Here is a 15,560-nt window from a genome sequence, read left to right on the forward strand (position 1 = left end):
ATGGACAAACAGACCAATAGAACACAAGAGTCCAAAAGCAGATCCTCTCATATATGGACACAGCTACCAACATTCTGGTACATTTCTCCTAATGAATATGAGAAAAAGATTTTTTTAGTAATGGAGAAACTGGATAGTCTCTTCAATAAACAGTGGAGGGTCAATTGAACATACATATGGAAAAAATTTGATTCCTACCTATACTCTCCACCCACAAAAAAATTTCAGGTGGACTGAAGAATCATATGTGACAACATAAAACTTCTAAAACCACGCATCTTTAGTTTACATTACTAATGCCATTAGGCTGGCTCAGCCCACACACAGACTACTGTTTTCCAAGAATTATAGGAAGAATTATAAAACTGGTAGTTGCCCTAGGACAGTGGTTTTCAAACTTTTTGACAACCCACAAAAATGTATTTTAATCAGAACACACATACACACACACTTCTAGATATATAAAAAACATGTTCCACAAAATACCTTACTATATAAGCTATATTCTAGCTTTTTGTCCTTCTTCTTTCTCTCCATTACATGCTTTAAATTCTGGCTACAGTCCACCAAAATGGTTTTAGGAACCATTAACAGGTCACAACCCATAATTTGAAAAACAATGCTTTGGGAAATCAGAGAAGAAACATGACTTCAATCTAGGATGGCAATGTAAACTCTTCAAAGAGAATTTTAAGCTAGAATTTCTGAGTAGGACTTAAAGCAGTGTAGAAGTATTTAGATACAAAGTGACTTACAATAAATGGCAAACAAAACCTAGGCTAAAACGGATTTTCCCACTCTAAGGCTAATGATTTTTAGATTACACAAAACAGTTTTTCCTTAATACATACACAAACACATATATGAGAAAAGTACAATTCTAAGTTAGTTCTCTGTACACAAATTAAGAAGGATTTTATATGCCTGTGTATATACATATACACATACATCTATTTATTTCATAAGTAGCAATTGTGGAAGCAACTGCTTATAGAAAAGGCTGATTTATGTTATAATAAGTTTAATCAAGAAAGTTAATTTTTATTACACCTGTATCAAAATATTAGCTTTTCTTTCCCTCCAGAAACTGATAAATTGTATTAATTTTATATAAAACTTTTCACTAAAAACAGTGACAAGGAGAAATCAATTCTCCCATTTAAAGAATTAATTAATCTCAAAGCTAGTTACCTTACTGAGTTTCTTAAATATTTTGAGGGACACCCAGAATAAGTCAAGAAATTCTTTCCATTATGAAGCTTACATTCTGATAAACACTTAGGACAAAAAAAATTTAATTAATAGTACAATATGACTAGAAGACAGTAAAATCCTTTATACTATCAAGAGCTCAATCCAGCTATCATAGAAATGAGTAGAAATGACTTACGGTTGCATCGTTTTTGTACAAATCGTAATTTGCAAGCTGTTCTGTAAGTTGATAGTCGTATGACATCAAAATTCTGAGCACCTGCAAAAGGGCAAATAAGAAACCTTCAATTAGATTTACCATTTAATTTCCACACACTGGGGAAGTGACTCTATTCTATTGTGTTGGCACAGGCTATACATAAAATGTCAACTAGGCCTTCTTTGGCTAAAACACAAGGTGGAGAAGAAGGGTTAAGAAACGCTTCTGTGTGCCCACTCCATGCCAAGCACGATGCCAGCAGTTTTGCCTACATCAGTCTGTTTGCTAGTCTAGGAAAACTCTGAGGGGAGGACCACTCATGATTTGAGTGAATGAATTACATATTCTGCAAAGTGAAAATCAGTGGTAGAGTAGGAAAGACCTCAGCCTAGAGCCAGGAAAGCTCAATTCCAGCCCCAGTCTGACCACCAACCATGGACCATGACCGTGACCATGTTACACCCCTTCTTCCTGGCCTCACTGGCCTCATTTGAAACATCAGGGAACTGGACCAGCTGATCTCTAAGGTCCCCTTCCATATCTGAGGCGGCCTGTGTTTTTCAAGAAAGGGCCATGCCAGTATTTCCAGACCACTGTTTCATGTGCTTCTAGTACACTGCCCCTCCCCAGCAAGAGCTAAAGATTGTTTCCCTCCACCTGCACGTGAGGACATTGTGACTGCCTCTACAAAGAGAGTGTGGCAGAGGAACACTGCCTGATTTCTGAAGATGGGTGATAAACCTGGCACAGCTTGCCCCTGCTCTCACTCTCTGAGGATGCTTAGAACCCAGACATCATTGTTGTAAAGAAGCCCAAAGTAGCTGGATGTGGAGAGACCACACCGAGATGCTGGTAGGCAGAGGAACTGAGTCCATCAGCTTAAAGTCAGCAGCAACTGCCAAACACATAAGTGAGCAAGTCAAATGACCCAGCCTTGAGTCTCAGCCTTCCAGCAGAGGCCTCAGACTTCATGTAGCAAAGTCAAGACATCAGCACTGGATGATGTTCTGTTTCCAGACCCAAAAAAGATGTAAAATAAAAGACTGTTCAGGAATATGTGATATATAGCCATAGTAACTAGAACAAAGCCTAAATTACATGAGGCTATGAATCAAACTTTGTTTTCATTTCAAAATTTGCTGTAAAAGTCTCCTTGAACGTTAAGCCCACTTCAGGGAACTCTGACCTCCAATGTCAGTTTTTTTTTTTTTTATTTCATCCATACAGCCTTTGTAAGATCTGGCAGCAACTTTTGACTCAATAGAGGGAAAGGGAACTATCATAAATTATCTTCTACCAATATTTACAGTCATCTCTCATTTCTGCTCATTCCACAGTATAGGAAAAAAAAGAAAAGAAAAAAGGAAGGATTTTTCCAGGTTTTTGGTGAACATACTTATTGACCAAAAATTGAAGCAGTTTCTTCTAATCTCATTTCAATCAACCTTTACCTTGATGTCATGATTAAAAGTATTTCCTTCATCACCTGGCTCTCACAAAATTTCTATCCTTCTGTACATACACTGTTCAGTCCTGTTTTTCAATATAACAGGTTTTTTTGAAATAGAATTCACCCATTTAAAGTATTCAATTTAGTTGTACAACCATCACCACAGTCAGTTTTTAGAAATTTTTCATTATTTCAAAAAGAAACCTCTTCCCCTTATGAGTCACTCTGCTTATTTCTTAATTGGGTTGTCTTTCATCATTGAGTTGTAAGAGTCTTTTATATGTTATAGATACAAGTCCCTTATGAAATATATGATTTGCAAATTTTTCCTCCCATTCTGTGAGTAGTCATTTCACCTCTTAGTCATATCCACTGGAGTACAAAGTGTTTAACTTTGATTAATCCACTATATCCATTCATTCTTTAGGCACTTGTGCTTTTGATGTCATACCTGAGAAGGCGTTGCCTAATCTAAGTTCATGAAGATTTATATTAATACCTGAGCAACTAAACAACAACTAAATATTTACTGAATGAATAAACTATTGAAAATTAGGAAGTTCTGGAATGCCTGGTATAAAATACTCTGATCTGTTCTTTTCCGAAAAATATAAAGTCAAGTCAAAAGGTTATACAACTGTAGACACTAGCAAGGAAAGGCTGATGGAGGGAGATAATAAAAGTAGTAGAGCGGTCAGCTCCTCTTCCTGTGTAAACATGTTGATGCTTTCAGCCCTCTTCAAGCAGGGCCAAGCATTCCAAAGGTGTTCCAGGAAGCCATAGGATGTGGTGGAGGTGCTCAGTAGACCAATGAGAGGCATGAGGAAATAAATTTACTTTGCTGAGAAAGGAATCTAACTGGGGAGATAAGGAGCATGGAAGGAGAAAGTAGAGGAGAGATTATAAATCTAATAAATGCATAGTAACATTTCAGAGCTGTCCAGAAACTTTTCCAAGTACATCTGATTAAGAAAAAAATATTTTTAAAAAATAGTCTGAATAAGTAACAAATATGACCATGAATGACTTCCTCATTTTTTTCTTGGCAGTCCAATTAGAAACCCTAGGGACCGAAGATGAAGCCAGAGGTCCCAGAAGAGAGGAAGGTACAAATAAAATCAAGATCACTCAAGGGTGACTCTCACAGTTGGTGAATTAGGGGGGAAAGTTTTAAAATCCCACAAAGGGAAATGGTAGAGACACATGGCTGATTCCACCAAGACTTAATTTTCTTTTAAATAATGGCAAGCAAGGAAAGTGATAACCAAATAGGCTTGGTTCTTATTTGGTTTCTATTTTTGTCAGTTTCCCTTTAAAATGAAAACAGTATGAGTGAGGTCAGGGACTGTGTTTTGTTCTCCCCTATATGGCTCAGATGGTAAAGAATCTGTCTGCAATGCAGGAGATGTAGGTTTGATCCCTGGGTGAGGAAGATTCCCTGAAGAAAGGAATGGCAACCCACTCCAGTAATGTTGCCTGGAGAATTCCATGGACAGAGAAGACTGGTGGGCTACGGTCCCTGGGGTCACAAAGAGTCAGACACGACTGGGACACGACTAACACATAACCCTAGCACCTATAATGGTGCCTGGAACATAACAGAGCCTCAGTAAATAAAATTCAATGAAAAGGTGACCCTTTTGCTGAAGAATATAGGACTATATAAGAATAAACAATATGTAAGAATGTTTTAACAGAAGATTTTAAAGGGTATATAATAAAGTTACATACCAAAGTACAAACTCCTACTTTTACTTCTTACAACAGTTCTAAGTGTTGTTCTAACACTTAGTCCTCTCTACACTGGAATCTTTATTTACAGTAAGGTAATTTTTTTTTTAAGGGAAAAAAGGAGATGTGTGTTTGTTTGTTTGTTTTTATTTTTATTTTTACTTTATTTTACTTTACAATACTGTATTGGTGTTGCCATACATTGACATGAATCCACCACGGGTGTATATGAGTTCCCAATCCTGAACTGCCCTCCCACCTCCCACCCCATATCATCTCTCTGGATCATCCCTGTCCACCAGCCCCAAGCATCCTGTTATCCTGTATCGAACATAGACTGGCAATTCGTTTCTTACATGATAGTATACGTTTCAGTGCCGTTCTCCCAAATCATCCCACCCTCTACCTCTCCCTCAGAGTCCAAAAGTCCATTCTATACATCTGTATCTCTTCTGCTGTCTTGCATACAGGGTTATCATTACCATCTTTCTAAATTCCATATATATGTGTTAGTATACTGTATTGGTGTTTTTCTTTCTGGCTTACTTCACTCTGTATAATCGGCTCCAGTTTCATCCATCTCATTAGAACTGATTCAAATGTATTCTTTTTAATGGCTGAGTAATACTCCATTGTGTATATGTACCACAGCTTTCTTATCCATTCATCTGCTGATGGACATCTAGGTTGTTTCCATGTCCTGGCTATTATAAACAGTGCTGCGATGAACATTGGGGTACATGTGTCTCTTTCAATTCTGGTTGCCTCAGTGTGTATGCCCAGCAGTAGGATTGCTGGGTCGTATGGCGGTTCTCTTTCCAGTTTCTTAAGGAATCTCCACACTGTTCTCCATAGTGGCTGTACTAGTTTGCATTCCCACCAACAGTGTAAGAGGGTTCCCTTTTCTCCACACCCTCTCCAGCATTTAGTGCTTGCAGACTTTTGGATCGCAGCCATTCTGACTGGTGTGAAATGGTACCTCATTGTGGTCTTGATTTGCATTTCTCTGATAATGAGTGATGTTGAGCATCTTTTCATGTGTTTGTTAGCCATCCATATGTCTTCCTTGGAGAAATGTCTATTTAGTTCTTTGGCCCATTTTTTGATTGGGTCGTTTATTTTTCTGGAATTGAGCTACATAAGTTGCTTGTATATTTTTGAGATTAGTTGTTTGTCAGTTGCTTCATTTGCTATTATTTTCTCCCATTCAGAAGGCTGTCTTTTCACCTTGCTTATAGTTTCCTTTGTTGTGCAGAAGCTTTTAATTTTAATTAGATCCCATTTGTTATTTTTGCTTTTATTTCCAGTATTCTGGGAGGTGGATCTTAGAGGATCCTGCTGTGATTTATGTCGGAGAGTGTTTTGCCTCTGTTCTCCTCTAGGAGTTTTATAGTTTCTGGTCTTACGTTTAGATCTTTAATCCATTTTGAGTTTATTTTTGTGTGTGGTGTTAGAAAGTAATCTAGTTTCATTCTTTTACAAGTGGTTGATCAGTTTTCCCAGCACCACAGTCATCAAGACAGTATGGTACTGGCACGAAGACAGAAATATAGATCAATGGAACAAAATAGAAAGCCCAGAGATAAATCTACACACCTATGGACACCTTACTTCAACAAAGGAGGCAAGAATATACAGTGGAGCAAAGACAATTTCTTTAACAAGTGGTGCTGGGAAAACTGGTCAACTACAGTAAGGTAATTTATATAACATATTATTTATCATCACCTACAAGCTCATGGTAACAATGGAGTTATTTCAAGAGGTCTAAACTGACTGGCATGCTTTAAACTCACAGATATTCTAGGTAACATATTTGTCATTATTTATGACCTTGCTTAAGCAAGCAACTCAAGTTAATTCAATTAAAGTAATGCTCTGGCTTGGTGTCCTCCAACTGCATGATTCTTTAATTCCCATTCCTCTCTTCCTAAAATTTGTAGCATAAAACTTTGGATTAAAGCTCTGATTTGATCGGGGGAAAAGAAAGACATTCCCACACATTAATACAAACAAGGATTCCAGAAGACTCACGCATTTCTATGAACAGCTGCCTCTTCTCTGCCATGGTCTTCCGCTTGTTCCCACTTTCCTCAATCATCCTAAAGACAAAGAAGGATACAATAAACAACTGTGTAAACAAATGTGTAATTTGACAATTCCACCAAGTGCTTATCAGTCTGTTTTGGAGAGGTACAGGAAACCAAGCCGTATATGCACACATTAAAAGGATACCAATAAAAGTAAAGTGGAAGCCCAAGGAAGAAAAAGACAAACTGTTGTCCCCTTATTTGGCAGCTTCTAAAATATTATAAAGTCAATACTTGAATGAGCTCATACACTTGCTTCCTGTGCAGACAATATGGGGTCATGTCGTATTTTTAACTTTATTTTCTCTACAGAGTCCTGGATTAGTCGAAACAATTTCCCCATATTCCTACTGTTTTACATAGATAAACATGTTATTAAAAACAATTTAGATAATAATTATAATGAAAGGCTATAATAATAAAAACATTAAGATAATTAGCTCATACATAAAAGATATAAATAAAACCTTTTATTTTTATATTAAAAAGTACTGAAAGAGGATTTCATGCACAAATTCAAAGAACTCCTAAACATAAGTTTTTAATCACATGACTTACACTATGCCAATCACTTTGTTTAAAAATAAAACTCTTTCCATGCATTATCTCATTTAATTCTCCCAACAGTTCTGAGTGTTGGCATTATTTAGTAATAATGCCATTTTATAGATTAGAAAACAGATGTCTAGAAAAGAACACTAACTTGTTCAAAGACACAGAATGCACAAGCAACAGAGCAAAACTGCAACCCTTTCATTAAACTTCTTCCACAACTGTTGTTTCTAAATACATTTCAAATCTCTGTGCTTAAAAGAACACAATAGCCCACTGCATGGACCTTACTGATGTAAAATTTGTGACAATTTCAGCTAAACTCTGCCTTACTCTACGAAGTAAAAATATCTACAAATAGCATATGCTAAATAACTCCCTAAGCAGATTAAACTACTGTAGATCATGGAGTTATTTACATAACATTCTCAAATGTGTAGAATCATAAATTAAATGATGACTACACAAATTACACATCCATTAAAGCAAAGTGCCTACTGAAAGTTTAGTTATAGCCTAAAGAAAATTTAAAATGTAAATACATTCCTTAACATTCTGCAATTAATATTTTGATCATTAAAACTATCCCATTCCTAAATCACTGTAATGTTACCAAATAGTAAGTGATGGTTACCTAACAATTTGCCCCCAAGAGGAAACAGTTTTAAACAGAAGGAAAGTAAGCCAAAGAAAAAGCAACCAGAAACAGCAAAAAAAAAAAAAAAATCTAATGAAATCTAAGTAGCCTGTAATTATAAAGAAAAAGGGTATTCAAAAACCTCCTCCCTCCTATCCAAAAACTTGGTCTCTCACTGTATATTACAAAGTTTAAACACTAAACACAAATTAAAATAGAGAATCATAATATCCTTTATAAAATATATAATTTATTAAATTTCTTCTACTTTGTTCTTTAAAACAATTTTTCTCAAAGTAGAATCTAAGAATTCTGGGAGATCCCTAAATTCTTCAGGACAATTCTCTAAATTTTATCTTTATTTCCAGATTAATCTTGAAAAAATTAATAAAAACATATTGTACTGCCAATGCCACTTCAGAGCCCACATATACATGTATGAATACAGCAGCAGTGGAAGCAAGAGGTCATGTAAAGCAGGGATAATTAAACTAGAGAAACTATACTACCCTGGACCAGATCTGACCTGTCACTGTTTTTGCAAATAAAGTTTTCTTGGAACACAACCACACCTATTCATTTATCTATTGTCTATGGATGTTCTCATACTACAAAGGCTGAGTTGAGTGTTTTCAACAAAAAGCATCTGGCACGCAAAGTCTAAAATCTTTACTATCTGGTCCTTTAAGAAAAAGTATGCCAACCCAACCTAAAGCAACAGTACTACAAATGACTGGCTCAGTTCGGTTAGCATGTTCCCATGTCAAAATGACAACAACCATCCCACATTCCACAAGGGTTTGAGTTTCACTTCCATTATCGGAAGTTTATCCTTGGCAACTGCCTTATTAATTACTCTAAGATTCATTCTTCATTGCTATATACATTTAAAATTTTGGTCGCTCAGTCGTGTCCGATTCTTTGCGACCCCATGAATCGCAGCACGCCAGGCCTCCCTGTCCATCACCAACTCCCAGAGTTCACCCAAACTCTTGTCCATGGAGTCGGTGATGCCATCCAGCCATCTCATCCTCGGTCGTCCCCTTCTCCTCCTGCCCCCAATCCCTCCCAGCATCAGAATCTTTTCCAATGAGTCAACTCTGTGCATGAGGTGGCCAAAGTACTGGAGTTTCAGCTTTAGCATCAGTCCTTCCAAAGAATGCCAAATTGCCCTCCAAAATGCTGTGTCAGTACACTTTTACTAATAATCTTCCCCCAGGAAGTTTTAGATATTACTAAGGTAGTCAGCACAAACTGACCTTGTGCATTTGTGCACAGTCATGTCCGACTCTTTGCAATCCAATGGACTGTAGCCTGCCAGGCTCCTCTGTCCATGGAATTTCCCAGGCCACAATACTGGAGCAGGTTGTCATTTCCTTCTCCAGAGGATCTTCCTGACCCAGCAATCAAACCCATATCTCCAGCATTGGCAGGTGATTTTTTTTTTACCACTGAGCCACCTGGGAAGCCCTTACTCTCCAATCAAATTATACACCTGCATGGAATGTGTGCTGGAGTTATTTGAGGTTGGTGAAAGTAAATATCACCAGGTGGACTGGGAAAGAACAAAACAGAATCCAAAATACCACCAAACAGCTGGTGAGTTTATCCTTTTTTCCCTCTTGAGCCCCTGGCTTGAACTCAACAAGCACAAACCCCTGAACCTAGCACACAGAGGAATCTGGGAAAAATCCTCTAGCTACAGCTTAAAGAGAAGAAAGAAGTCTAAAGCCCATCCAGAGAGAATGGGAGAGACTTCCCAGCACTTGTTTCCTCTCTCTTCTTTTTCTTCATTTTCTCCCACTCCAGCCAAGCAGTGGCAGTAGCCAAGCAGTGGCAGTATCAATAAAAGCAGCTACCCTGGGATACTACAGGAGTCAAAAATTTGAAGAAAAATGTATCATCTAATCAGATGGTCTAATCAAAACCCCAGCATAATTTTTTGTAAATATAGACAGTTCTAAATTTTATATGGAGAGCCTAAAGGTACAGACCAGATAAGACATTTTGGAAAGGAAGAATAACGTTAGAGGCATGTACTATTCAATTTTAAGAATTACTAAAAAACTACAGTAATCAAGACAGCATGATATTGACAAAGGGACAAGTACACAGATCAACGGAATAGAACAGAGTCTGGATACAGAGGCACACAAATATGGCCACTTGATTTTTTTTTTTAAGATGCAAAAGAAATTCAATGAAGAAAGGACAGTCTGGGTGTCAGAAAAACTGGTTATGCTTATGTCAAAAAGATGAATCCTGACCTATACCTCACCCCATAAATAAAAATTAATTCAAAATGGAAGACAGACATAAATGTAAAAGTGTAAAAGAAGAAACCATGAGAGAAAATCTTCATGGTCTGATGTATCACTCTAAAAGCACGAAGAACAAAAGAAAATAATAATAATAAACTGGACATCACCAAAATTAAATACTTCTGTTCTATGAAAGAAACCACTAAGAAAACAAAAGGTACACCCTGGGAGAAAAATATCTGCAAATCACAGGTCTGACACAAGACCTATATCCAGAAGAATGCATTTTTAGAAAAACTCTCAAAACCAGCCAACATGGAAGAAAAGCTTGTTATTCAATAGAAGCCCCAATACTGACCTTATTTGTTAACTTAGCAGGTGCAATGGAACCTGCTGATATTCTGCCTTCATTCCATTACCCATACTACTACTCTGATGCATAACTTATCAGCTTCCGGTTGCCAGCATTTGCATTTCTTTATTTGAGGCTTTTTCTGGCCACTGAAGGCTTTGACATCTGCAGTGCAGTCCGGAAGTACCAGGGGATTAACATCCCTGGACAGCAGTCCTCCCACTGATGGAAGTTAATATATAAATAATCCAGGTTCTTTACCTATCAGAGGGAATAACTCTGAGGCCATGTGTTCCACTGACTTCCTGAGCTCCCCTTTGGAATTAACTTTGCTCACCCATGGCAACTTATATGAAATACTTTATTAACTACTTTCTCTTCTCTGTCTCACTTCTCTACTCTTTCACCAGTATTTTCTAGGATCTAAGAAATAATTTTTTTTTTTAAATTGCACTTGAGTCCTTACAGAGCATTTTCTTCTAGGGTAATCCAAAATAAGACAGATTTGATCCTGTAAAACAGACCTCTGAGATGAATTCTGTAAGTGGATCACTCACCAGACAAGGATCCCAGTGCTAGGATTAAGTGGCTTGGTGAGAACCCCTGGTGTGCTGCTACATGGATAGTACTAAGACTCTTGATATGGTGCAACGAGTAAGGGATACACTTAGAAGATGACTGGCTTATACGATGGCTTTCACAGTTGAGAGAGATAGGAGGAGCACAAGGAATTTTAAAGACAACTAAATGGTTGAGCTTTTGTTAAGAAGGACTGATGTACAGAAGAAAGAAAATATCAAGACTTAAACCAGTCAAGCACCAACTCAGAGCAAGCTATGACAGCGAGATGATCTCCATGGTAGCATTTTCTAAGGAACCCTCAGCTCCCACAACTTGAGAGCAGACTGTGCTAAAAATCAGGCTCAAATTCAAATTACGAAGGTAGGCAACTTAAAGAAGACTGAATTCACAGTCCAGCCAAGATTCTCCTGAACACTCTGGGGCAGAAGTGGCTCTCCTGCTCTTGCTACAGCAGCTGTTTCCTCGGCCTAAAGCCCACGCAAAGGCCTCATCTCAGATGCATGCCTCAAAAGATGCTGACCCACCTCAAAATCTGTCCCTACCTTCCTCCCTGTTTCCAGGCTAGTAACCAGGGTCCAGCCTCATTCACATCAACAGAATTGGAAGGGGCTGGCCCCACTTTGGATAGAAAAGTGAGGATTCATCAAAACAGCTGCTGGACCTGACGATATGCACCAACAGGAACTGGAAGAACATACCCAGAATTGACGAGTGTTCAACCTGAGCCAAGTGTAAGATAAGACCAAGTCTGCTGACATGCCAACACTTGGCCCATGACCCAGGATTTAATGTTCTATAAAGGACACCTGGCACCAGTCCTAACATGCTGTAGACTAACTCATGTAAGTCGGCGTGGGGGTTTTGATGGCCCAAAGTAAATGAGCCGAAGATGTGGGAACTGCATGGCAGGGTATTAAGGAAAGAGTTTATAGGGTGCTCTCATTTTCCATATCTCCTAATCTTTATTGAATCCTTCTATACTGACTGATAGGATCTGCTTTTCTTTATTTCTCTTTGTTTTTGTTTTAATAGAGAAACCAGGCTTTCTCTGACCTCTAAAGTCTATTTCCTACTCTGCATGACAGGCCTGAAATACTATAAATATATAGTATTTTAAATACTATAAATACTATAAATTTACCCCTTCCTAGAAACAGGAGAAGGCAATGGCAACCCAGTCCAGTACTCTTGCCTGGAAAATCCCATGGATGGAGGAGCCTGGTAGGCTGCAGTCCATGGGGTCGCAAAGAGTTGGACATAACAGAGCGAATTCACTTTCACTTTTCACTTTAATGCACTGAAGAAGGGAATGGCCACCCACTCCAGTGTTCTTGCCTGGAGAATCCCAGGGACGGGGAAGCCTGGTGAGCTGCCGTCTATGGGGCTGCACAGAGTCAGACACGACTGAAGCGACTTAGCAGCAGCAGCAGAAACAGTCTTAATGATTGACGTAGTTGGTATACATATACTCTACCTACCTTGCTCCTTGTGCATGTGAAAGTCACTCAGTCGTGTCCAACTCTTTGTGATCCTATGGACTGTAGCCCACCAGGTTCCTCTGTTCATGGGGATTCTCCAGGTAAGAATATAGGTGTGGGTCCATGCCCTCCTCCAGGGGATCTTCCCAACCCAGGGATCGAACCCAGGTCTCCCACACTGCGGGCGGATTCTTAACCAACTGAGCCACCAGGGAAGCCCCTTAAGGAGTATAAAACTCTGAGGGCATGTGTTATATGAGCTCCTAGAGCTCGCTGGTGGGAATAAGCTTCAGTTATCCACAGTAGAACTTGTTTGATAACAAAGCCTTTACTTGCTAACTTCCCTTCCCTATTCACTTCCTTGTCCCCTACAAGTATCTGCAAGGATAACATGTAAAACAAAATCTCATACTTGTACTCAAATCCTTGTCTAAGAGACAGCTTTTTGTGGAACTCAAAGTAAAATATTAAAGATATTCCATTTCAATCAATCTTATAGTTCAGATTTCATAAAACCCAAATGTATGGGGTACACAAAAATTAAGATGACTATAAATGACTTCCCTCAGCCTTGAGGTGCTTCCATTCCAGGGCTCCATGGATACTGATATCTGTATCTTTGTAATTACAATTTTAAGAGTCCACGCCTGACAAAGATCTAATCCTCCTACCAAGCCTGATCATATGCCCTTGTCCTCCTGATACAACTTTAAAGATCAGCACTTTGTTGCTGTTGTTCAGTCTGTAAGTCATGTCCCACTCTTTTGCAATCCCATGGACTACAGCCAGTCATGCTCCTCTGTCCATGGAATCTCCCAGGCAAGAATACTGGAGTGGGTTGCCATTTCCTTCTCCAGCGGATTTTCCTAACCCAGGGACTGAACCCATGTCTTCTGCATTAGCAGACAGATTCTTTACTGCTGAGCCACCAGGGAAGCCCAATCCGACTACCAAACCCGATTATGTGTCCTTGTCTTCTTGATACGACTTTAAAGATAAACACTTGCGTGAATATAAACACATCTCTCTTCTTCCTTCCACTCGGACTCCTGGCACTTTGCCTTTTCTGAGCCTCATAATCTAGAAGTAACCAACACCTCCTTATCATCCACTTCACATACTAACCTTGATTTCAAACACTGCCATTTCCTTCCTCATAATCATGCTCATATCCACCCTTTTTTCCCATTTCAACTGCCAAAATCTTTGTCCACATGAATGCACAAATAAAATTCGATGACGCCATGATCTCAGGACTCTGCAACCCTTTCTTTCTGTAGTTCACCCTGTGAATATGCAGAGAAATCCACTAGATACATTTGTGCACACGTGCTTGCTCCTCGGCAGATCCTAATCACTCGACTTAGGAACCTCATTCCACCCAATTAAAAAAATCAGAACACAAAGTGAAATAAGCCAGAGAAAAATAAATACTATACAATCTCACTCATATGTGTCATCTATAAGGAGTCAAACTTGTCATAGAAGCAGAGTAGATTAGTAGTTCCAAGGGGCTGGAGAGTTGGGAAAATGGGGAGATACAAAGGATTCAAACTTTCACTTAAAAGATGAGTTGGGGGTCAAATGCACAGGTTGGTGACTACAGTTGATAATGCTCTATTGCATGTTTGAAATTTGCTAAGCGTGTATATCTCAAACCACCACCACACACACAAGAAAGAAGGAGCTAATTAGCTTCACTGTGCTAATCACTGTACAATGTACACATTTATCAAATGATGTTGTACACTTTAAATACACAATTTTACTTGTCAATTATACCTCAATAAAGCTGGGGGAAAACCTGAACAATATATTTGAGCACCTTTCCATATCACTGAATACTCTTCAAACCATAATTTTTAATGAGAGAGTGGAATTTATCACAATCATTCATCTGCGCCTTGACTGTTGACAATATTTCCAACTATCTACTATTGTGAACAGTGCAATAATAAACATCTTTGAAGCAAACTTTAAAACAAAAGAAGAACCATAGTACAGCTTTAGTCTACAAAATGAGAGAAGACTAGAGCCTAGCTGTGAGGATATAAGCAAAGTTTCTTCAATCTGAAAGGAGTTGAAACTGTTAAATTCCTAGAAAAGGTTATTTAATGACCTAAGCCCAAGGCCAAACTGAATGAACGAGTTTTTAGATATAACACCAAAAGCACTATCCTTGAAAGGAAACATCAGATCTTATTAAAATTAATTGTTCTGTAAAAGATACTGTTAACAGATATGAAAAGAGCCAGAGTGGAAGATTTTCAAAACATATACCTGATGGAGAACTTGTATTCAGATTATGAAAAGAACTCCTAAAATTCAACAGTAAGAAAACAGCCCAACTTAAAAATAATCAGAAGATGTGAACAGATATCTTATCAAAGAAGTTAAACAGATGGTAAGCATATGAAAAGAGGTTCAGCATCATCTGTCATTAGGAAATTACAAAGTAAAACAACAATGAGATACCACTAAACACGTGTGTGTGTGTGTGTGTGTGTGTGTATGCGTTAGTAGCTCAGTCATGTCTGACTCTTTGTGACCCCCATGAACTGTAGCTCACCAGGCTCGTCTGTCCATGGAATTCTCCAGGGAATCTTCCCAACCTAGAAATCAAACCCGGGTCTCCCACATGGCAGGCCGACTCTTTACCATCTGAGCCACCAGGGAAGCCCTAAATTCCTATACGGATGGCTAAAATCCAAAAAACTGGCAAGAATGTAAAGCAACAGGAACTCGCACCCACTGCTAGTAGGAAGGCACAGGCAGCCTGGCTGGAAGACGATTTACAGTCGCTTACAAAACTAATCACAGTCTTACCACGCAATTCAGCGATTGCAGTAGGTATTTAACCAATAAATACTATAAATACTGAGTGGAAAATGTATATTCACACAAAACCTGTACCCAAATGTTCATACCAGTTTTATTCACAACTGCCAAACACTGAGAGGAACCAAGATGCCCTTCAATGGGGAATAAATAGATAAACCAACTACTACCTTCATAA

At 38.5% G+C, this 15,560-nt stretch overlaps 1 protein-coding gene across 12 annotated transcripts in view; it reads right to left on the reverse strand.

Annotated features, from left to right (window-relative positions):
* Window positions 1-15,560, reverse strand: part of DTNB (dystrobrevin beta) — a 241,145-nt gene that overhangs the window by 205,726 nt on the left and 19,859 nt on the right. For all 12 annotated transcript variants that reach the window (XM_069582811.1, XM_069582806.1, XM_069582810.1 and 9 more), the window contains exons 2-3: window positions 6,627-6,694; window positions 1,391-1,471 (exon numbers count right to left, since the gene is read on the reverse strand). In XM_069582811.1, coding sequence (XP_069438912.1) covers window positions 1,391-1,471; window positions 6,627-6,693 — 148 coding nt within the window. In that variant the 5' untranslated portion in view covers window position 6,694. The remainder of the gene's footprint in view (window positions 1-1,390; window positions 1,472-6,626; window positions 6,695-15,560) is intronic.

This window comes from Ovis canadensis, chromosome 3 (genome assembly GCF_042477335.2).
Source record: "Ovis canadensis isolate MfBH-ARS-UI-01 breed Bighorn chromosome 3, ARS-UI_OviCan_v2, whole genome shotgun sequence".
Lineage (NCBI taxonomy): Eukaryota > Metazoa > Chordata > Mammalia > Artiodactyla > Bovidae > Ovis > Ovis canadensis.